Genomic DNA, 22680 nt, shown 5'->3' with positions numbered 1-22680 from the left:
TCTCCTCTCCTCTCCTCTCCTCTCCTCTCCCTTCCTCTCCCTTCCTCTCCTCTCCTCTCCTCTCCCTTCCTCTCCCTTCCTCTCCCTCTGGGATGCCCCAGGTCTGGTGCATAAGCAGATCTTCAAAGCCTTGCTGCAACTTGCTGCTTTCTTTTGTCTTGCTAATTAACTTCTCCAGCTCTGGTGGAGTGCCATCTGCCCCTTGCGCGAGGGCACGCGCTCGCCGCTCCTGCCAGCGCAGGCAGCCGGTGACGGTTCCCGTGGGATGAAGATGTATCTGCCGTGCTCCCTCCCAGCACCTTCTGGTGCTTCCCTGGCTCTGCCGGAGCCCAACTCTTTCTCCTGCCAGCCTGCACATGTCTTCAGCCCTGTAATTGAAAAGCTCTTCTCTCGTTTTCTCGGCGCGTGTGTGTGTGTGTGTGTGTCTCGTTGGACCTGTTAAGAGCGCAGCCTCTCTGGTTAAAGGAGTGGATTAAGTGAAGTGGATTGTGGCCTCTCTGGTTAAAGAAGTCTCTCTCTTGAGACCTGGTGGCCGGGTCGGAGCTGGGTTTGAGCAGAGCGGCGCTATCAGGAGGGCAGTGAGGTGCGTTGTGCAGCTTGTGCCCACCCGGGTGGCACCGGTGGGGGGGGGGTGTCTAGAGGCGAAGCATCCCGCGGGCAGGAGGTGTTTCAGGCAACCCGGAGGCTGCAGGCTGCAGGGGAAGTGCTGTGGGAGCCCCCTTCTCGCCGAGAGCCTGCACTATAATAAAGTGACTCTCGAGGCGTGTGGAAGATAAGCATTTCTAAATGATGTCGAGATGCTAACGCTGCTCAGGGGAAAAAAAGCTGAGTTTGGCTTTTTCTTGCTGCTCGGTAAGAGTGTGTTTTATTTGGTGTTGGCAGCAGCAAGAGGAGAGTAGCTGTCATCCATGTCCCTCTGCAGTGGTCTGACTAGCAGATGGGATCTTTTGTCAATAAAAATGTATTAACTTGCTGGAAGCTGTCAGGGAAAGCTGTCAAGGGCAGGTTTTATCTGTGGCCGCGTGTTTGACATGGAAGCAGCCCAAGCTGCCATGCTCATGCCCGCAGATGTGTTAGCTGCTGGTGCTCGGGGACGGCTGCCCTTCCACAGCCAAGGTCCGGGCAGAGGATCTGCCTGCTGCTTGTGCTGCCGTGCCCCCGGGCCCTGCGCTGCGGGGGGTTTTCTGCGGCTGTAATACTGTAAACGATAGAAAAAATAGTTTTGGTATCACTTACTGCTGCAGCGTCAAACCGTCTTTAAATTGTGGCGTACTGGAGCAGATTTCCAAGGAGTCACGATATTGATAGAAAAGATGCTGCAATTATTCAGCCCCGAACCTTTGCCGTCTTGCCTGGACCAGGACCTGTGCTTTCCTCATGTCTGTAACCTTCTTTCGGTGCAGTCTCTATGCTTTAGCATTGCTCTCCTCTTCGAAACGAAGACCCCTCGCTCTTGGTCCCTTGTTCCTTAACTTCCTTGCTTGGTTTTTCCTGGGACTTGGGAGCTGTTTCTCACCGAAGGCGTTTTTCCAGCCCCGTGCAAGCAGGTGGGAAGATGCAGGAGGTGCATTCCCAGGGCAGCAGCTCCCGGCTGCAGGTCCCGAACAGGATGAGGCAGGCGAGCGCTGCCAAAAGCCTGTCCTGGCCAAAAGCCTGTCCTCGCCAAAAGCAGGGGGTCCGTGTCTCTGGTGGCTGCAGTTGTCTTCGGTCCATCTTTCCCCCCACCTCCTGGCTTCGGCAACAAGACCTTGAGCAGTAAGAGGTTGCCGCCCGGAGCGGTCCCATCCGCCTGCCTGACCCAGCCTCCTACAAACCGTTATTTCCCTGGAGGGAACAGCAGCCTTTGCTCTCCAGCGTCACCTTTACAGCCACTGTTAGGCCACTTCTGTCATCTCCCTGCTCTGAGTTGTTCCCTGTGTACAGGAGGGGATTTTCCACAGGGGAAACGTGGGACCAAAGGGCGAGGTTTTGGGCTGAGACAACCGGCTGTGTTGTCGCTCTGGTATACGCTGCTCCAATGGCTATGAAATTCACTTTAAAATAGTCTCTTCACGTGAACTGTGTTAATTCTTCTTCGGAAGAGATAACTCAAAGCTTTCTCTGCAACGAGGTGGGGAAAGCAGGGGTGCGTAATCTTGAATCCAACCTCCACGGCTGTTCTGTAGAGTCCAGGAAATTTTGACAGTAGGAAGGATTAAAATAGCATCAGCCGTGGGTGTAGGTCTGGGCTGCCCGCTCCCCCGGGGACAGCGGGGCGGCCGGGCTCTGCTGAAGGACAAGCGATGCGCTGCCCTGGGAGAGGGTGATGGGAGCCGGGGCCCGGAGACGCAACCTACGTGCCCTTCACGCGTGACTTATTTTAGAGATGAACCCAAGAGAGCTGGACGTGTTTTAAAAATGGTTTATGGCTCAGACGGCTGAGTCTGAGGAAGGGTCTGGTCCTCCCTCTGCCTCCCGCCCCGTCCCTGCCCCAAGGAGAGGTGACGCCTGTCCTCCCTCTCAGCCAGGAAAAGCCAAATTCAGCACGTAAAAGCCCAGGCGGCATCCAGCGCAGCGTTTGCAGTGCTGGGTACGACAGAGGGCTGCTGCCCTTGCCAGGGCCCGGACCTTGCATGAGAAATAGCTGAAGCAAAACGCCCTTGCTCGCCCGTGAGCGCTGTGCCGCCCCGCTCCGCGCTGGCGCCTTGGCGCGCTGCTCGCTGCCGAGCCTCTGCCCGCTGCCGTCCTGTCAGACCGCTGCACAACGGATTCCCGGCTACCGTGAGCAGTGAATAAATTGGCAATTTAATCAATGCCACCAGCTGCTCGCCTGCACATAACTGGTAAGCGGCGGCTCCTGCATCAGCATCTCCATCAGGGTTCAGCGGGAAAGCAATACATGACATGGATGCGGTCGTTCAGCGAGCTCGGTGGTGGGTATGACCCTGAAGAAAGGCAGAGGTGATTGCTGAGCCTGAGTAAGGGTCCGGCTGGGCTGCGCTCGGAGTGCCTCGAAGGCCACGAGTTGATTACTCGCTTATGAATCAGATGTCTCGCGTTCCTGGGAGAGCTCAGGCTGCTGTCAGCCCGGCCCCACACAGCCACGGGGTGCGCACAGCCGGGGCCAGCTGGGGCAGGAGCAACTCGAGGTGTGTGTGGATCTGGGGGGAACCAGGGGCTGCGAGGTTTGCTCGGCAGGTCGGGGATGCACTAGGTGGGGGATGCGATATCGCACTGCCTCATTTCAGACCAGAAACCTGCTGCTGAGTTGAGCAGCGGAACCTGGCCGCCTCTGATGGGCCGGCGCGCGCAGGTACCAGGTCTAGGTTAAGAGCTGCTCCTCTCCTTCCCTGGCTCGTGTTCTGACTCCCTCATTTGGGCTCACATCCCCAGAACACGCACGCTGCGCTCAGAGGATGACAGTGCTGTGGCAGCGCTGATTAGAAAGGTCAGAGCCTCTCAGCGGAGTAAAACACTCCTAATGGCGTTTTCAGTTCTGCTCCAAAGACAGCTTTTTCTGCCCCGTTCTTCAGGGGCGGCTCTGCGCTGGCAGGATGGAGGAGGAGCGCCTTTTCTTTTCTTGGCAAACTTCTTTTTAACCATTCTTGGTTTAAGTCTCTGAGCATCTGCATACGCAGTGATCTCGTCATCCCTGTCTCTGTGGTACAAAAATAGTCTCTTTGTAAAACGACTTCAGCCTTGTTCGAAAATGATATCCAGAATTTCCAGTTTCTGGCACTTTCTAAAGCACCGGTCAAGGTGAAAGGGGCGCCCTGGCAGCCAGAGAAGCGGCTGTGCCTCCCCGCGCCCGGCTGCCTCCGTCACCCTCGTGCCTTTTGGGCAGTGGCCCTCCGGGTGCCGGGTCTCTCCAAAACAGCCCCTCTGGGGTGGGAGCAGAAGGGGAAGCCTGAAATGCCCCTGGGAGGGGTCCGGTTCCCCCCCCCCCCCGGATGGAGGGTCTCTGCTCGCGGGGCTGAGGGATGCTGAGGGAGCAGAGTGGAAACCTGCGGCCGTTCCCGTGCCAGCCCGCTCTCGCTGCCGCAGCGCTGCTCAGTGCATGCTTTGCTTTCTGTCTCTGGCTTTTTTAATTCTCGGTGCCAGTGGGAATTTAAAAATCCTTCACATGAAGTGGGAATTGTCTCGTTTTTGCATTAAGCTTGTGTTTTTTTATGAATGACTAAAGCTTTCATTTGCCTAAACAGGAATATCTGTTTCTGGAAGGGAACGCAGAAACTGGAGCACTCGGGGGCGATTCCTCCCCATGTCACACGCTGGGGTTTGGCTGGCACGTGGCTTCTGCTGAAGCTGCCCCCGTGGCCCACCGCCACCCCCCTCGTCCTGCTGCCCCCGGAGGGTCCGCGGTGTTGGGCCGGTGCTGGAGCATCCCTGGGGCTGCCCTCCCCTGCACTGGGGGGGTGGGCACTGTGCCCGGGGGCTCTGCAGTGTGCGTGTTCAGTGTCCGTCTGACCGGCCGGAGACCTTCTTTCTCCCGGAATGGTGGCAAAAGAAAGCTTTTTATTTTCTTGAGTGCCACATCCCCGGGGAAGCAACCCAAGCCGCTCCTGCACGCGTACTGGTGGCCTTGTGGGCACTGCCCCCGTGCCCACAGGCATTCGGTGGCCTGGACCGGTCCCTGGGAGATACAGGGAGTTGGTTCGCGCTGGTTAACAAGTTCCGTGTTGTACAGGCAAAGCTGCTTGGGGAGATGGTCCTCAGCTGCTGGACAAACAGAGCTCAGGTTATAAAAATAAGCAGGGTGAGTTTTTAAGGGCTTACAGCATGTCCGGTGGCAGGATGTGACTAACCCTGTAAGCCTCTTCAAAAGGTGTATGGGTTCATCACGGTGTCCGTTGGCGCTTTGGGCAGCAGTGCTCGGTGTTACCTGCCCGCAGCACCCTGCCTGCCCCTGCCTGCCCGAACCTCCCCCCCCCCTCCCATCCTCTTCTAGCCTAAAATCCAGGCTTAGGTTTTCTGCGCTCTCGCGTCTCCGGGGAATGCAGAAGGCTTTCAAACGCACGGAGTGGCTGAACACCTTTGTGGTAGCAGAAGACAGGTTAATCATGAACCCTCGTCCTGTCAGGCTTCCTGCGACACGGCTGACACGTGAGCTGCCAGAGACGTGTGGCGTTCTGTTTCTAGAAGTGGTTTGCTTAGGGTTAAACGTGAGATGTTTTCAGTTTCAAGTACATTTGCTGAAGCCTGTACCTAATCCCTTGCACTTAACAGATTGAATTAAATGAAGCTCCATTACTTGTCCACCTTTCTGGTATCGCTAAAGTTATCTGGGGTGCTGTGAAATAATGCACGATATTAGTGATTAACGCAACTGAAAGCTTCGGTGTAATAGCAGTAGGAAAATTAATTTCGGGGGAAGGTAATTTATTGGCAGCTATGTTATAGCTCAGTTCTGACTCCACTCTTTATTTATTTACTTAGCTTACAGTGCCCTGAAAAGGTGTCTCTCCTAATGCCCGGGCGCCTTTCCAGGCCGTTAAAAAGCCAGTCAGCTCAAATGACCGAGCCAGGAGTTCTGCCTCATCCCTAACCCTTAAACAATTAACCTGAGATGAAATCAAGCCAGCTGCTGCTTGCCATGGTCTTCTCCCTTGCCTGTGTGCGCGCTGCTGCCGAGCGCCCGGGCAGGCGGCCCCAGCGCCCTCCTCTGCAAAGCCGTGCTGCCCCGGGCTCTCCTGGTGGCAACAGCGCTGCCCACCCCGGCGTCGGCCTCGGCTCTGCCCCGTGGTCCTGGTGGTGACACCCCTGCCCCTCCGCTGGGGTTCCTCCAGCTCCCGGGGCAGGGCGGTGAGTAGCCGGCTGCTGCTGGGGCTCTGCGTTGGCTGCCCCAGCTTCCCCCAGTAACCACAGCAACTTAAACCAGTGCTGCCCACACCTCTTTGGGGCCAGCGGGAGACATCCTGTTGCTTAGTCCCATCTCCTGCTTAGCTTTGTGTTGTCTTAAAGTTGCTCGGCGTTGGGCTGGATAACTGAGGTTATCAGGGCTTTCGGAATTGTCTTGTCTTGCATGGAAGATACCATGTCATTGTCCTCCTCAGTTGTTGGTTCCAGCGGTTGATCCTATCTCCCTGTCGAGAAGTTGTTTCTCATTTGAATTTGTTTCTCGTTAAGTTCTGTAGACCTTTGTTGAGGTCCAGGAGCCCTGTTTGCAAGGTGCCTGTGCGAGACTGCGAACAGTGTTGGGGGAAAAACTGGGCTTTCCTGGTCTGGCATGCTCCGCCGTTGCAGAAAATCTGCTAGTGGTTTTAAGAAAGCTCAAAATATTAAAGTATACCATAAGCAGCTTGATTCCCTAGGAGCGTGCCGGGGAGGGCTTCAGAGCACAACCATGTTTACTGGGTAGTCTTAATGTAGCTAGAACTCATGGGTGGTTTTTTCTGCTTTACCCACTGGGTTGACGTGGAAGTTGAGTAGTGTCCAGCCTTTTTGTTGGTTCTTACGTACCAATTTCACCTGGTGTTTTATATGCTAAGATCAAGTTATTTAAAAACAATAAATCCCCAGACAAGCCGATGCATTGCTTTTTCATTGTTATGGCAACACGTATAAAGAGTAATCAAGCTGGATCTCGCTGACTGTTGGAAAAGGTCCACATCAGTCGGTGGCAGTTGACTGAAGTCCATTAACAGCACCTCCGAAGCCAGCTGGCATGTGAAATGTGGAGAGCGGTGGTGCCTTGCCAATATTTGATGCAAGTTTATAATCTTTATCTTTTATTTTCCTCCTAGGATCCCCGGAGCAAACACAAATTTAAAATCCACACGTACTCCAGCCCCACCTTCTGTGACCACTGTGGGTCGTTGCTGTACGGGCTCATTCACCAGGGGATGAAATGTGACAGTAAGTGACATAACCGGTGGCTGTGGTTGCAGCGGGGGTGGGCTCCGGCACCCCGAGGTCCTGGGTAGGGGCTCCCAGCCCTCCTGAGATGTGGCCGAGAGCCTGTCCCCTCTGCCACCGGTGCCGAGCGTGCTGCTGGCACCCAAGGGGCTGAGTCCTGCAGGGAGAGGGAAGGGGGGTATCCTGCCCGCATCCCCCCCTGGCAGCATCACCCACATCCCCCCCGACGACATCACCCGCATCCCCCCGGCGGCATCACCCGCATCCCCCCCCCGGCAGCATCATCTCCAGTTCTCGGTTCTCTCCAGTGCCAGCTCCGACTGACACCCTGTGGCCGTGGCGGTGCCTGCTGCGGTGACACAGCCTCTCCAGAGCTGCTGGGTCTGCACAAGCCCGACTTGGGGCGTGGGGGTACCCGGAGAATTATTGTACAGAGAAGAGAAAATGGGGGATAAAAGAGGAGGGAGAGGATGGAGAGAGAGATATCAGTTATTTTCCAAGTTAATCTTGTACATTCCTATTTAAAAGGACTGTGAATATACAGCGTCTGCTTCCATGCTTACGCTGTCTGCGGGGAACAGCATACTCTGCTGCTCACCATGTGCCGGCTTTCTCATAAATATAGAAGCTTGCTGACTGTTGTGGGAACAGCGTATTCATTATCGCCTTTAAAATGTTACCAAGTGGAAATGAATTTCTTTAAAATATAATTTTTTATATTTACTTATTTTATATATATATAAATTTTTGTACCTGTATATATGTTTATACATATGCGGGTAGTTTTTAATGCCCCTTATCAGCTCCTGGTGAATCAAGCTGAATACCCAGCATTGCACCACGGGTGTGATGGGAGAGAAATTTGATAAATCAGCAAAACTCAATTAATTAGAGTAAGGGCTGAAAGCCCTGTAATCTCTGTAGGCAGCACCCAGAACTGCTGGTGGTGGTGGGTTCCTGTGTCCTGGTAGGGCTCTGCCAGAGTCTCCGGCTGCATTTGAAGGTCCATTTGCTGCATGTTTATCCCAGAATCCCTCACAAACATCCCTGTTTAAATGGAGGACAATTTCTTCCCCCCTCTCCATCCCCTCTGAACACCCCGTGAGCTTTGGCAGAGGTGACAGGAATGCTGAACGTCCCTTTCTTTCTCTCCACCCCACAGCCTGTATGATGAACGTGCACAAGCGCTGCGTGATGAACGTCCCCAGTCTGTGTGGGACGGACCACACCGAGCGTCGGGGACGGATATACATCAGGGCTGACATTGAGAAGGATGTGCTCACCGTCGTAGGTAGGTGTGCGACCCAGGTACAAACCCTGCACGTGAGGTTGCCCAGTTGCCCCTCGGCGAGTCCGGGGAGCGCAGTGCCCAGTGCCTGACTGGTTTGGAGCAGGCGCCTGGCGAGGCAGGACAAGGCTTTCAGCCTTCTCCGAGCACTTTCCTGCCTTCTGGCAGGCACAGGCTGGGGCTCCAGGGGCCATCGGTACTAAATAGCTTTTCCAGTTACAGACTTTCAAACCGCTTTTTGAATCATGTAAAATTCCAACATCTCGGGGAGGGGTGGCAGAAGGTTCCTTCCTTCAGCTGTGCTGTGTGAAAAAGCCTGTTTGTGTTGTGCCGTCTGTGTGATGGTGAACATCCATTTCCTGCTCTTCTTTCCGTGCCCTGAATGGTGCCTGGGCCCTTACAGGTCTTGGTGGGAATCTCAGATGGTCCTTTTATCTGACTAGAGCTTTGCAGCCTTCTAGGGCAGATTTAGATTAGACAATAGGAAGAAATTCTTTACTGTGAGGGTTCTGAGACACTGGAAGAGGTTGCCCTGGGAAGCTGTGGCTGCCCCATCCCTGGAGGTGTTCAAGGCCGGGTTGGATGGGGCTTGGAGCAACCTGGGCTGGGGGGAGGTGTCCCTGCCCAGGGCAGGGGGTTGGAACTCGGTGATCTTTAAGGTCCCTTCCAACCTAAACCATTGTGTGATTCCACCAATTTGGAGACTCCACGGTCTCCCCTCTATCCGAGGGGTGTGCTCCCTTCCCGCGTGGTGCCCAGAGGCGGCTGGGGCGGGCTGTCCCTGCCGTGTGGTCATGCGCTGGGGGGCACAGAGGGACATCAGCCCCTCTGCACTGCCGTGGGGAAGATAACCATAATTCTTCCCATTTCCTTGCTGTTTCCCAGCCCCGATGGAGAGCTGGAGCACGGTGTAGTGCTCCCGGGGCAGGCTGCTCCAGCTCTCTGCAGGACTGGTGTGGATCCAAGGGCTGCGTGGATCCCACCACCCCGGCGATGGGTGGTGGGCAGGAGCCATCCCACATTGGCACGTCCCCAGGGGAGGCACAGAGTGGCAGTGCCATCTCGCAGCGTCTGCCTCCGGGGATGCACCGGGCGGCGGGAGACGGGGCCGGAGGAGGCTGCAGGCAGCCAGGCAGCGCCGGGCTCAGCAGAGACCGCTGCCCTGAGTGTCCCAGGGACCGGGTGGCCACCCATGCGGAAACCCCTTGTCCCCCATCCCGGTTTCTTCTGCCTTGGAATTCCTCTGTTCTCAGTTTGAGGCAGGAAACAGGATTATCCCATCTCTAAAGGCTTTTGCCACTCGGATTTTGAGTTCCCAGAAGATATTGCTTCCCCCGTGACCTGTAAGCATCTCGTGAAACACAAGCCGTATTCTTGTAAAGCCTCTTGTCCCCTGCGTGGAGAGATCAGACCAAAGATGCGACTCTCTCTGTCGGGTGCCGGTGACTGGCGTCGCGTGGCGCGGGTGCTGGCGGGGGGTAGGAGGCAGGCAGGGCTCCGGCAGGCGCTTTCGGGAGAGCTGGGCTTTGTCTCACAAAGGCTGAGCCCGGTGCCGCGCTGAGGAAGGAGGTTTCTGCCCACGCTGGGTAACCAGGCAGCTCTGGGCGGTTGCGGTCTCTGCAGGGGGCTGCCGAGCTGTTCACCGTTATTCACAGGATGAGTTGAGATGGGGCGGGGGGAGGGGGATGTAAAATGCCACCTCCCTGCCCACGCTGGAAAGGTCAGCTGCCCCTCGGAGCGGGCCCCGGGGGGGGGGGTACCAGGCTGATGGCACTGATAACAAAGACCGGATCCTTCTCTGTGGTCCCACCAGCTTTGGCTGGCTCCTCCGGGAGATGTCTGCTTTCCAGCATCCTGCACGGGGGCTGCGCTGGCAGCAGGAGATGCTGCAACATCTACGGGGTTCGCTTCAGTGGGATGGGGTGCTCCAGGCGTCCCGCTGTGCTCATAAACTCTCTAACGGGCGCTTTCCCCCCCCCCCCCCCCCGGGGAGAGCGTGCGGCTGTGGGGCTGCCGAGGTCTCGCTGCCCTGGGCTGGCTCCTTCTTGCCTGGGAGGGCAAGCTCGGCAGAGCGCAGCCGAACAGAGGCAGCTACAACGCGTGTGGTCCCAGTTGTGGGGGGCTCCAGCTACACTTTGCCCCTTCTCTGCTTTGTTGAGGGGTGGCCCCGGCTGGTCCCCCCAGGGCGGTGGGAGACGGAGGGGAGCGTTGGTCCGTGATGGGCAGAGCAGCTCCTGCGCCGCGTGGAGGTGCCCGAGGGTGGGCGGGCAGTGGCAGGAGTGACCCCAGCCTTGTGTAAGGAGATGCTCAGGTGTCATCTGGGAGTGTGGAGAAGAGCCAGGGTCCTTTCTGGCCTAGAGAGCCGTCAGAAATGTTTTCATGAAAAATACCAAGTTATTGAAAATATTAGCGAAAATTTGAAAAAATGTTGTGGGTGTGGGTTTTTTGTTGGTCGGGGGTTTTTTTGTTGTTTTATTTATCCTTAAAGTAGTGCATCAACGAACCACAGAGAACTTTCTTTCACAGAAGTCCTGCTTCCCAGGCACCCTCCCTCCAGGGGATGAGGCGGGACTGGTACCCAGCCTCCCCTCAGAGGCCAGGCAGAGGCCGATGGGGCACGGAGCTTGCCCTCCTCCCGCTGGCCCCGAGGGTTCCCTGGCACCGGAGCCGTGTTCCCATAGCTCCGGAGAAACTCCCCCGGCCCCTTTCTGTGCAGCTGGATTTTCTTTTCTTCAGCTGGGTTTGAAAGACTGTTTTATTTCTGGCCCTTCATGGAGGTGTCGGTGAAAACATGTCATCTGTTGGCTTTTCCAGAAAGGCAGGGAAACGTACTGTGCTCTCCAGCTCTGCCGCATAGCTGATGAAGGAGTGGGAGCGCTTTGAGAGAGGAGAGACTGTGCGCTGGCTGCCGAGGCGGGAGCGCTGCCTTCCCTCCTGCCCTTCCAGGCAGCTGAGGGGCTCGGGATTTTTGCCCCAGAACTTGGAAGGGAGGTGGGGAAGGTCTGCTCGGACCCGAAGCACCCATTGGCACCCAGCCCTCGGGAGAAGCGGGAGCCGCGTGGACGGCAGGCTGTGGTGTGTGCTGCCATGGCTGCCTTTGGCTCCACTCCGGTGGGTCAACGGAGATTTCCATTCCCCCAAGCGATGGGGGAATGCCATCTAGAGAGACCTGGACAGGCGGGCCCATGCCAACCTCATGAAGTTCAACAAGGCCAAGTGCAAGGTCCTACATCTGGGTCAGGGCAATCCCAAGCACAAATACAGGCTCGGTGGGGAACGGCTGGAGAGCAGCCCTGAGGAGAAGGACCCGGGGGTGCTGATTGACGAGAAGCTCAACATGAGCCAGCAATGTGCAGTCGCAGCCCAGAAGGCCAACCGCATCCTGGGCTGCATCAGAAGAAGTGTGGCCAGCAGGTCAAAGGAGGTGATTCGGCCCCTCTACTCCTCTCTTGCGAGACCCCACCTGGAGTACTGCATCCAGCTCTGGAGTCCCCAACATAAGAAGGACCTGTTGGAGCAGGTCCGGAGGAGGGCCATGAGGATGATCCAAGGGCTGGAGCATCTCTCCTATGAGGAGAGGTTGAAAGAGTTGGGGCTGTTCAGCCTGGAGAAGAGAAGGCTCTGAGGAGATCTTATTGCGGCCTTCCAGTATCTAAAGGAGCTACAGGAGAGCTGGGGAAGGACTTTTTACAAGGGCACATAGCGGTAGGACGAGGGGGAATGGCTGGTCCAGCCTGGCCTTGAACACCTCCAGGGATGGGGCCTCAACAACCTCTCTGGGCAACCTGTGCCAGTGCCTCACCACCCTCGGAGTGAAAAACTTCTTCCTAATGTTTAATCTGAACCTGCCCTCTTCCAGATTAAAGGCATCCCCTCTTGTCCTAACGCTACATGCCCTTGTAAAAAGTCCTTCCCCAGCTCTCCTGTAGGCCCCCTTTAGGTGCTGGAAGGCCTCAATAAGGTCTCCCCAGAGCCTTCTCCAGCTTGTGGAAGGGGTTTCGTGGCCCGAGGGCCAGCTGCACTAAGGAACAGATGAGACGCTGTCCCTGCCACCCCCATGGTCAATCCCAAATATTTGTCAGCATTTTCCAACATTGCGCACGCTCTCCCTGTGCCAGGTCTGTCCCCACCCCGGCGCGGAGAGGCTCAGCTCCGGTCACCCACGCAGCCAAGCCGCAGGCAGCGTTGCCCATCGTGGCAGGCAGGGTTCGGTCACCACAGACAGTCGGATGTTGGTGCTGGGATCCCCGCTTTTCCTAAATACCCCTCTCTGCTGGTTTCGGCAGGCAGTGTGGGGTGCTGTAGCGGGCTGGAGCTGTCGGGGTGGTGGAGGACAGGGCTCCCTTTTCGAGGGGCTTTCCGCGGTGCCCGGGCACCTTTGGTCCCAGCTGCACGTTAGAATGCAGGTTCTGGTGTTGGGGCAGGATCTTCTCTCTGTCCCACCCGGTGTGGAGACCCTTGCCCAGAAATTTCCTAAGCTTTCCCATGGCAAAGAGCATCACAACGGTGGTGGTAGATGGGACAGGTCCCCAAGCGGTTGGCTGGGGGAAGTTGGGCTGGGCAGGGACAAGTGCCTGCAGGTGGCAGCACAGGCACGGCCAATGCAGACCCTGAACTCCATGCTTTTATTTTTTCATCGACTTGACAAATTTGACAGGAATTTGCCATATGCTTTTCGGCAGTGTGTTTTTCTCTTCTCTCTCTGATTTATTTATTTTTTTTTTTATTTCTTTTGGAAGAGGTAACCTCTTACTGCCAATGGAGAACACAGCTTTTTGGTTAAACGAAGGGCGGTGTTTGTCTTAGAATGGTTTGTTTGGCTAGCTAGGAACCTGAAAAATTATATCCATTTGCATCCCGCTTTCTGAAGATGACCGTGCCTTGCCCCAGCAGCGTTTCTCCCCCCTCGCGCTCTGTTATCTGAGACCTCCTCTGGGTGACGGCGACGGGTGGGAGATGCTGCTGCTACCGGTGCGGTGATTGCTCCCCATCTTCCGCTCACAACATGAAAATCGATAGAGAAGGAAGCGTGTTGAAACGTAAGGCAAATTTGCACTGTGAAGCTCGCTGCCGCGAGGTGCTGTTTTGACCGTGGACCGTAGCGCAGTGTAGGGAAAGAGCGGGTGTTTAGCAGGGAGAGAGCGGTCCCACAGCTGGCCGTGGGCTGTGCTTTCCTTCAGCGAGGGTTGTGCTCGCGCTCTGCTTTCTTACAGTACTTGGCATGGCGCGGGCCTGCCTACGGCACGGTCTGCCAGGTACTAAGTTTGTAAAAATTATGATAAGAACATGAGAAAGATCCAAATTTCAATATTTTTAACCCATTCTTAGTTCTGAAGAGTGAGGATGAACCTCAGAGCTGTAGGGTGGGTGACTGGTGAGAGCATCTGTACCGGTTCCTGGGGGGGGGTCAGTGAGGCTTCAGGCCATGGCCCCTGGAGAAGCAGGGGATTGACATTCAGTAGCCAAACCTCCAGATTTCTTAAAATCCACAAAATGTGCCCAGGACAGCCCTGGCTGGCTCTTGGATCATTTGACTTCTTGGGAAGTCAGATGGTTGAGTTCCGTTTCATGTGATTTAGTAAGCCAGCAGCGTTGGTCCTGGCTTGGAGGGCAGCGGGGACAAGCCCGGTGATGGGGACCAACCCCGGTGTCACTTTGTGAGGCCGAGCACGGCCACCCCACTGCTGGCTGGGGCGATGGACCGGGGCTGGCCAGGGTTGGGGTCCAGCACAGCCGCAGCTTTGCCAGTCCGCAGGGCTGTGCCCAGAGCAGCAGCAGCAGCAGGAACCTGCGGAGCTGCCCCTCCTAATTAGCTTCCCAGCTCTTGGGTCTGCGGGGTTAATCACTCCTTTATGTTGGGAGAGCGGGCTCTTTTACAGCTCCTTTTATGCTATACATTGAATGTAATTGTATAATGGATGCACCCGGGAGTGCAGCTTTGCACGCTGCAATCAGAGCGTTGCATTGCCTTTGTCCGCTGCTGCTCGGGGGTGGCTGAAGCCCCGGGATTTATTGGTGTTCCCAGTGATTAAAAAGGTGTAGTTTTGTCTAATAATAGGGCACCTGGACAAATAAATGGCACCTTCCTGATACTTGTGGTTTTGTGCCGTCGGCTCGGCGCGGTGAGGCTGTGGAGCATGTCCCCCTCACACCCTGCTGGTGACAGGGCTCGCAGCTCCACCAGCCAAGGGCGGTTTCCAAAATACAGGAGGTTTGGGAGGGCCTTGTTAATTAGGGCACAAAACAATCTGCGTCTCATCCAGCGAAGCACTGAGGTACATGCTCTTGGTGAGCACTTCTCTCTTGAAGCATCAATGCAGCTGTGTGGGGACCGTGTGGTCATCGAAAGCCCGCGGGTGTGAGTGAGGCTGGGGACCCCCGAGCCCCCCGCTGCCTCCCCTCTGGGACACTGGGGGGTTTGCTTTGTGCAAGGGGACAACCAGCTGCAGGTGACATCCCTGGCTCGGGCGCGCTGCTCCTGCAGGGTTGGTTTGGCCGTTGGTCCCCGGCACAGACCGGCTCCGGCTGCACTGGGCGTCCTGCGCCGCGTCCTGGTGGGAAGCAGGCTTTGGCTCGGAGCCTAATTAGCCAAGATGGATTTGAGCAGCAGGAGAAATGTGTTTGGATGTCCGGCATTTCTGTGCAGTTGGGCTGGCTGGAGGCAAAAGCGCTTATCTTCAGCGCTGAGCAGCCCGGACCCACGTGACGTGGTTTAACCCCAGCCAGCAACTGGGACCAGGCAGCCACTCACTCAGTCCCCCGCACCCTCCAGTAGGGTAGGGAGAAGAGGGAGAAAAGGAGGGGGAAAGGGAAAAAAAAAACCTCGTGGATTGAGATAAAGACAGTTTAATAGAACAGTAATGGAAGAGGAAAATAATAATAATAATGGTGAGTAATATAAAAAAGCAAGTGATACAACACAAGTTGCTCTCATCATGCGATGATGGGTTGCCCAGTCCATCCAGAGCAGGGATCACGGACTCCCATCGCCCGGGCCAACCCCTGTTTATATACTGAGCATGACGTCTATGGTGCGGAATATTCCTTTGGCCAGCTAGTCCTGTCTGTGCTCCCTCTCGGCTTCTATGGGAAGCTGAAAAGGTCCTTGACCAATATAAACATCACTTAGCAACAACTAAACCAGTATGTGTTATCAACATTATCGTCATACTAAATCCAAAACACAGCAGCTACTAGGAAGAAAATTAACTGAGCCCAGGACACCAGGGAATGAGTGGGTGAGGCTGGAAAACCTCAAGTAGCTGGCCAGAAATGGCTGATTGCGCTAGCAGCTCTGCTTGCTAAATGCGTTGTTTTAATTCATGATGCAGCATCCTTGCGCTTGGTGCTGTGCAGGGCACTGCCGGGAGCGGGTCCTGTGTGTGTCCTCGGGAGCGACCTGGGCTCAGCCTCCCGGGAGGCCATTCGGGGAGAAGCCTCTCCCGCTCTTTGGCTTCCTTCCATCAATACCATGATTTTCATAATACTGTATTTGGAGTCTCTCTCTACTTTTGGAAAAGTGGATGGAAGTTGGGTGGCGTTTTCCAGCGGCAGGTTGGGAGGCTGTGGGAGCCGAGCATCGCTGCGCGGCCGCTGGAGAGTCGGCCGGTGCTGGAGGCGGCAGCGGGCTGAGGAGTGAGGGCAGCCCAGCCCGGGGACGCCTCTGCCGCTTCTCCTCCGGCGGCAAAATGACATCTCTGCTGCTCTCACCCACTGCGTAAACCAATAAACCCTGGCACGCTCCTGCTCGCAGCGTTGTCATGCTAAGTAGGTAGCGTGGGCTGGGTTATTTAACTTGAGCTGCTTGACAAAAAAGAAGTCATTTTTTCGGCCTGGTAAATAAAATTTGGGTACCTAGCAGTTCTTTGAGACGTGTCAAATTACCAAAGCAAATTAACTCCCTTTGGATGCTTCTTAAAGATGCTTAATTGACTTGGGCAGTTTTTGCCCCAGTCATTCGAGGAATCTGGTCCTTTACACTCAGGAAGTCTGCGGACACGCGTCGCTATTATTCCCTGCTCCAACATTGTTACAACTCTTGGCTTTGCCTTAAATATAAAGAGAGGATTCCCTGGAGCTGGTTGGTGTTGGTTTGTGTCCACAAGTTGGATCCTGCCAACTCCAAGGGCAGCAACTCAGCGAGGATGGTGCTACTCTCCCTTGACCCTGGAGTCAACAGAATCACACATTTTCTTCTGAAGGAAACAAGAAAAAAAGAGACTTTTGAATGTAACGGCAATCCCAGCACACGGGACGGCCCATCCGCACCGACCAGTGCGCGAGGTCTGGCTAGGATGTGGTGTGAGGATGCTGCGGAGTGGGACCGACGTGGGGTGTGAGTCTCTGAACCGCCTCGTGTGGGAGGGAGATGTGCTGGAGTGTGGCAGGGCATCGTCTGGCTGATGTTGGACAAGAGCAAATGTATATTCACAGTCTGCGTTCTGCTCTGGGCTTTGATCAAGTATCTTATTAGTGGGAAAAGACTGCTGAATAAAGTGGGAAATTGTAGCAAATTAAAATGTCATCAAGGCGTTGCACATTTTTGCTTCCATAATAGAAAAGCTTCCCAATGCAGAGTATTCTGAGCCTGTCGTCTTAAGGGACATGAATATTTGAGTTTGGGAAACGGAGGAGCGAGAGGATACGCAGGCTGGGCTGGGACTGCATTCAGTCTTTTGTTTTTCTGAGATGGTGAGGCGGCGAGTTGCATGGAGGACTCTGCCTTGAGCATCTCCTGTGGCTGAGAGCTGGCTGTCCCTGCCGCTCTGTTCGGGAAGGAGTTGCAGCCCGTCGCGTGTCGGTGTGTCCTGCCGTATGTCGGTGTGTCCTGCCGTATGTCGGCGTGTCCTGCCGTATGTCGGCGTGTCCTGCCACGCGTCGGTGTGTCCTGACGGAAACCAGTGGACTACAGGGACTAAAATGCAGAAAAGGCACGAAAGGGTTATGCTGCCCGTTCCGGGGTATATATGGGAGAGGGAGAACACTCAGCATGTTTAGGTGACATCGCCCTGCGTGCGTGTGAAAGCAGAGTGTGCCCTGTGCTCGTGCAGGGGCTGCTGGAGCGTGGGGATGATGTCGGGTTCCCTCTTCCCTCTTGGGAGTCTCGGCAATGCGCTGATGTCCCCGGGGGCTCCTGCCAAGCTGAGACCCCCGTTAGGACCCGCGGGGGCGCAGCGTCAGCTCGGGGTTACAGCCGCTAGCCCCGTCGCGCCTGCAGCATGGGCAGAGGCTGCCGGGACCGGAGCCTTGCTATTTACTGAGCTGATGAAGTAAAACATTGACCAAAACTGAAACCAATTACGCCATGATTAGATAAACGAGCTGGAAGTGCGTTAATTAATAATCACCGGCCCAGGAAGATGCAGCCATAACGAGTCCTGTGCCTTTTCTATTGTATAAGCGTGTGCAAATATATTCTTCTGCAGAGCATTAATTAAATGTTTTAACACACGAGGGTGTTAATCCAAGTGCTGGGTGCTCGCTGGAATGCGGCTGCTCCTGGCGGGGATGATGGAGGGAGGAAGATGAACGCTGTGGGTCAGCCTGAGAGCCTTCTCCTCTCCAAAATCCTCTCCAAGAGGTGTGAAATAGGGGGTGCCACCGGCACAGCACGGCCTTTCGCTGGCCAAGGCTACGGTGAGGTGCTTGGGCTGGCGCGAGGTGGTTGAGCTCTGCTCTAACCTCTCCTTGCACCGAGCAGAGCTTTCGGAAGGGTTTTTCCCTGTGCTGGGCAACGGGAAGCAGAATTATCTGCACGTATTATTCTATGTTGTGACGGCCTTCCTTACTCAGAGATGAAGGTAAAGGATTTGGCAGCCACCGTAAGCTGTCTTTAAGAGCCGGGTAGGAGTGGGTTTTATTGTAGGCTTTTCTTTTTTTTTTAACATAAAAGTGAACCCCCATATGGCGCTGCATATTTAGCAGAGAACTTTCTGGTCTTTATTGATGCAGCACATTAATGTTGCCTTCTCGTGGAAACCTGGGTACCGGCCGCGAACGGACTCAGCACCCCGGGCAGGCGATGGGGTCGGCTGCCGCCTTTTGGTGTCGGGCTGTGCAGCATCTCCTGTGCCCTGAGGTGTGGGGCCAGCGCGGCCCTTCGGGGCAGGGGAGCAGCATCCCTTTGGAACCGCCCCGGCGGTGGGGAGCAGACCTGGAGCTGGGCTGTGGTCTGCATCAGCCTTCCCTGGGGAGCTGTGGATGGGGCACCAGCCCCCTTTGCTTGCTGTGGGGCTGGTTTTACCCCAGGTGAAACACCATCCTGGGAGCGGAGAGTCCGAAACCATCCTCCCGTGCCTGCCACCCCTTTGGCCAGCAGTGGAGCCCAGCAGGGCCATGCCACACGGTGGTGGGACTGGTGGTGTAGTGGCCGCCAGTAGTCCTGCAGGTGGTGGAGCCCCGCAGGAGTCCTCCCCATCGCTGGGTCATGGCAGGGAAGGGGATGCTGCACACCCCCGAGCACTGCATCCCGCCCGGATCCTGCAGCATTTGGCCACTCTGGAGCTTCTTCTTCCACTTCTCCAGGGTACAGCTCTCGGTGGAGCTGGATGAAGGGCCTTGCCCTGCTCTCACGGCCACTGGCAGCTTCTGGTCATGACCTCCATGGCCAGAACAAGCTGCCTGGAAAGGCTGTGTTCCCTCCTGCCTTAGGGATTCGTTACAGTGATGTTTCTCCCCGTGTTTTCCACTGGAGATGTGGGTGTCTGAAATAAGCGTCTCTTCCCAAGTCTGTCCCTGCAGTTACGGCTGGCTGAGTAATTAAAAGATGTTGTCTGAATAATTTATTTGGAAACTATTGCAACTTTTGTGGAATAAATTATTCAAATATCATTCAACCGGCTCTACCTGCCCTGGCCCTGCAAGGTGAAGTGGGTGACATCTCATTCCCGTGGCACTGGAGCGGTGTCCCCCAGGCCAGGACTACATGTCCCTGCAGTGTCCCCCCGGGCAGCGGGGGGGGGGAGGCGGCTCTTCCTCGCAGAAATCCCATCTCCCAGAGCATCGTTGCTGCCCCTGCAGAATTTTGGCCAAGCAGCCGGCACTGTGGAGCTGTGGCCGTTGGGTTTGGTCCGCCGAGGCTTCACCAGGGCGGCTGCTCCTCAGCAGGCAGCGGGAGCTGCGGCTGGGCTTGGTACCCAAAGTGATTTAAGAGCTGCTGCTTTAAATGGGATTGTAATATTCTTACTCATCACTATTAATAATGGTGTTACTACTTCTTAATGATGCACAAAACTGTCAGAATATGACAGATGTAAAACTGTTTTACATCAAATTTAACTGTCAAAGAAACGCCGTGAACGGTCGGAGAGCGGCGCGTTTCCCCTGACGCGCGGTATCACTACTACGCTTCTTGAGGTTTTTATTTTTCTTTCGCTTAACTGTTGATTTAAGTGCTTGAAAAGGCAGAAAGTTACTTAAGGTCAGGCAGAAGTATTTTGTTTTTTAAATGAATAGATAAAATTATTCCCATTAATGAAATTTTTAGGTCTGCATGCTGAGATAATAACATGAGGTAATCAAATCTCATGCTTCAGGGCATAAACTGATTGACTATGAGGGTCAGGAATTATTTTTCCTGTTCCTTAAAGAAGTGAACAATGGCCTGATAAATGACGAAGGCTTATTCATTTGTCTCCAGAGGACGTTACTCTGGCCATTCGGAGGGTGAAACTTGAAGCAAAGTCAGAGGGTTGCTGCAGCGTGACATAATTTTGCGTCCTCTCCCTCCAAGGGGACATCGTCCGGTTTGAGCCCCGAGAGCGAGCGGCTCCTTCCAGCGCTTGGGTTAGTTCTGCTGGTGGCACAGCAGCGTTTGCCATCTCTCCCGGGGGGGGCATGAGGAGTCCCAGGGGATTTCTGCCGACCCCCCCCTGGGGCAGATGACGAGCGACGGTCACCAGCATGGACCGTGCCTGCCCCAGATGCTTAGTGCGGGGGCTGGGCTGGGGTGGGCACCATTCAGTCCCCAGTACCGTGACACCCCTGGTTTTAGTGGTCCCACAGGATAGCGAGTGGCAGTGGGCTGTCTGCTTTTGACGCGGAGATGAGATCTTCCCCCAAGGCTCTGACATCTCCCTGTGCTGCGGACAGTCAGGGTCATGGAAAATACGTTTTCGTAATAAATTCAAAGCCAGGAAGGTAACGGAAGGTGGTAAAAGCTCAGCAGAGTTGCAGGGGAGGGTGTCAAGAGGCCCCGGTTCAGCAGGGCGCTTGGGAGCATCCTTCACCCCGTGCCATGGCAGCGCAGGGGGGATGCGGGCGGGGAGCCCCGGTCCCCCGCGCTCCGGTGAAGGCAGGAGCCTGCCGAAGAGCGGGACGGTCGCCTGCGGCTGTGCGGGCTGCGGTGGGACCCGCAGTGGGACCAGCCGAGGGGTTAAGGATGGAGCTGCGCCAGGGGTACGGGACGGGGGATGCCTGGCGGGGCTCTGGGCTGGGGGACAGGGGGACAGGAGCGCCGGGCTCCCCGTAGGAGGCATTTCCCATGTCTGCAACCGGCAAAAGCGATTCCTGCTGTTTGTCTACAAACCCCGGGAAGCCCGCGTCCCCTGCGGGCTCGTTGCCAGTCAGGCGGTGCCTTGGCAGGACCTACTGTGGGACTTTTCTCTAATATGCTTTTGTGTTTTGTAATTCAAGAGCGTGGTTATAAAGATTGCCTTTTTTTTTTTTTCCCCATCAAAAAGGCACAGATAAAAGTGTATAACAGTGATGAGAAAAATATGTATTCTTCTCCTCCGATAAGGGGTGAAGGAGAGGAAGGCATTTGGGCTGTATCAGTGCAGAGCCTTGGCGGGGCCCTTGGAAATTAAACTCATTACTTAAAGATTTCACACAGCAGATTGCAAGTCTTTCTGCTTGGGTAGTACAAAGCTTTCCACAGAAGATTGTGACTGAGAGTCCAAATTATGCCGCGGAATAACTACTGTGCGTCCTCGGAAGTGCAGAGCTGGTATTTATGTCCAAACTTTTTTTTTTTTTTTTAAGAAAAAAAAAAAAATGTTCCATTTATCCATTTATTAAATGGCACGTGAAGAGAATTGTCAGGACGTTATAGAAATGAAGTCATGGTGCTCGTGTCGCAGCGAGCAGTGCGGGGCGGAAGGAGGCGCGACTGTCGGGCTGCTCTCACCAGACGTGGGGCTGTGCGCGTTCGTTACGCGGATGAGGTCGTTGCGGAGCAGCTAACGCACATCGGGCGCCGTTCCTTCACCAAGAGGAATCCGCTGCTGCGGATTTCTACCCGTACGGGGTCTGTGGAGGGATGGATGGCCCGGCGCAGAGCTGGCCCGAACTCGGAGAGCGGCCTGTGCCATGTGTAACGAATCAGCCATAACCCGGGAAGCTTGAAAGCTGCTCGGGTCTGATATTTTACTGTCCTCTGGAGAAACCTGTTGTCTGTTTAAAGAAATTTTGAGCCTCAGTCCGCACTGGTACAGGAGGGGTGAATCCTCCTCCTTGGGCATCTTCTCACGAGTGCTTTTAGGGTGCTCCAGTGTCCCCAGCCCCCCTCAGCACCTTCTCTGGGGTCGGTGGCAGATTTCGGAGCGGTGTGTATGGTCCCCGGGTCCTGGTGTTCATCCCTGCTGGGAAAACGGGACCGCTGGTGCCTTACAGAACCTGCGGGAGGGGACTGCCCCGGGGACCGGTGTCCTGCCACCTCTCCTCCCCCTCTTCCAGACAGCACAGCCCCTTCTCGCACAGCAGCGCAGAAAGCTGTTTGTAAACGCCGATGCTGAGCAGCTGCTGCATCTGCATCCCTGACCCCGCCGACCGCTGGCGGTCCTCAACCTCCCAGCAAAGGGATCCGACCCGTCCTGAGCATGACGGCATCCGTGGCAAGGTCACCGTGTATCACTTCTTCTGGGGCTGTCAGCAGTGAAGTCATTCCTTGCCCTTCTGCCAGAGGAGCAGGAGGTGGCTCTGGCTCCCGTGGCTGCTTCGTCTCAGGAGTCTGAGGAGTGTGTGGTGCTGCCGAATCGATGGGGCTGCCCGGGCAGCTGCAGCGGGGCGGCAGGCGATCCCCGGCAGGTTTGCCTCTCTCCGTCTCGCGAGCTGCTGTCAAGGGTGTCACGTTTGATAAATGAGCTAGTTTATAAATGCAGATTTGAATTTTGGCAACAAGTTTCATTCCGCGGAGCCGGAAATTTGGGCGATGCTTCAGCAGGACGGGAGTAGGTTGCAGATTTTGGATCATGAATGCGCTTTTCGAAACTGTCTGGCTCCCAACCTTGCATCAGAAACCCCTTACTGGTGGTTTGGGAACCGAGCAATTGTTTTCGCTCGTGCTGGCTCGCTGAAAGCATCTTCTAATGTCCTGCGGCAGCACACACGCAGCCGGAGTCCTCTCCTCCTCGGGATTATGGGGTGTATGGGGTGAAGCTGTGCCCCCGGGGAACCTCGCGGCAGAGCTGCTGGTGTGATCCGGTGGGATTTCAGGCGGCTCCAAGTTCCCTGTTCCCGACATGGCACAACCCTCCGTGCCTGATCCCGGAGGTGCGCACCGGCCCTGGGCAGGCGACACCATGCTGCACCGAGGCGCTGCCGGCGGGGGCCGTGCCAGG

General features: G+C 55.6%; 1 protein-coding gene across 2 annotated transcripts in view; it reads left to right on the top strand.

Moving 5' to 3' along the window:
- PRKCB (protein kinase C beta) overlaps positions 1-22680 on the top strand; it is a gene marked incomplete at both ends in the record, with an annotated part of 136225 nt that overhangs the window by 60835 nt on the left and 52710 nt on the right. For both annotated transcript variants that reach the window (XM_082490624.1, XM_082490623.1), the window contains 2 exons: positions 6723-6834; positions 7997-8125. In XM_082490624.1, coding sequence (XP_082346750.1) covers positions 6723-6834; positions 7997-8125 — 241 coding nt within the window. The remainder of the gene's footprint in view (positions 1-6722; positions 6835-7996; positions 8126-22680) is intronic.

Source organism: Vanellus vanellus (assembly GCF_965231255.1).
Source record: "Vanellus vanellus genome assembly, chromosome: 14".
NCBI lineage: Eukaryota > Metazoa > Chordata > Aves > Charadriiformes > Charadriidae > Vanellus > Vanellus vanellus.
The sequence above is the reverse complement of the archived record's forward strand: the minus strand, read 5'-3'. Positions and strand labels throughout refer to the sequence as shown.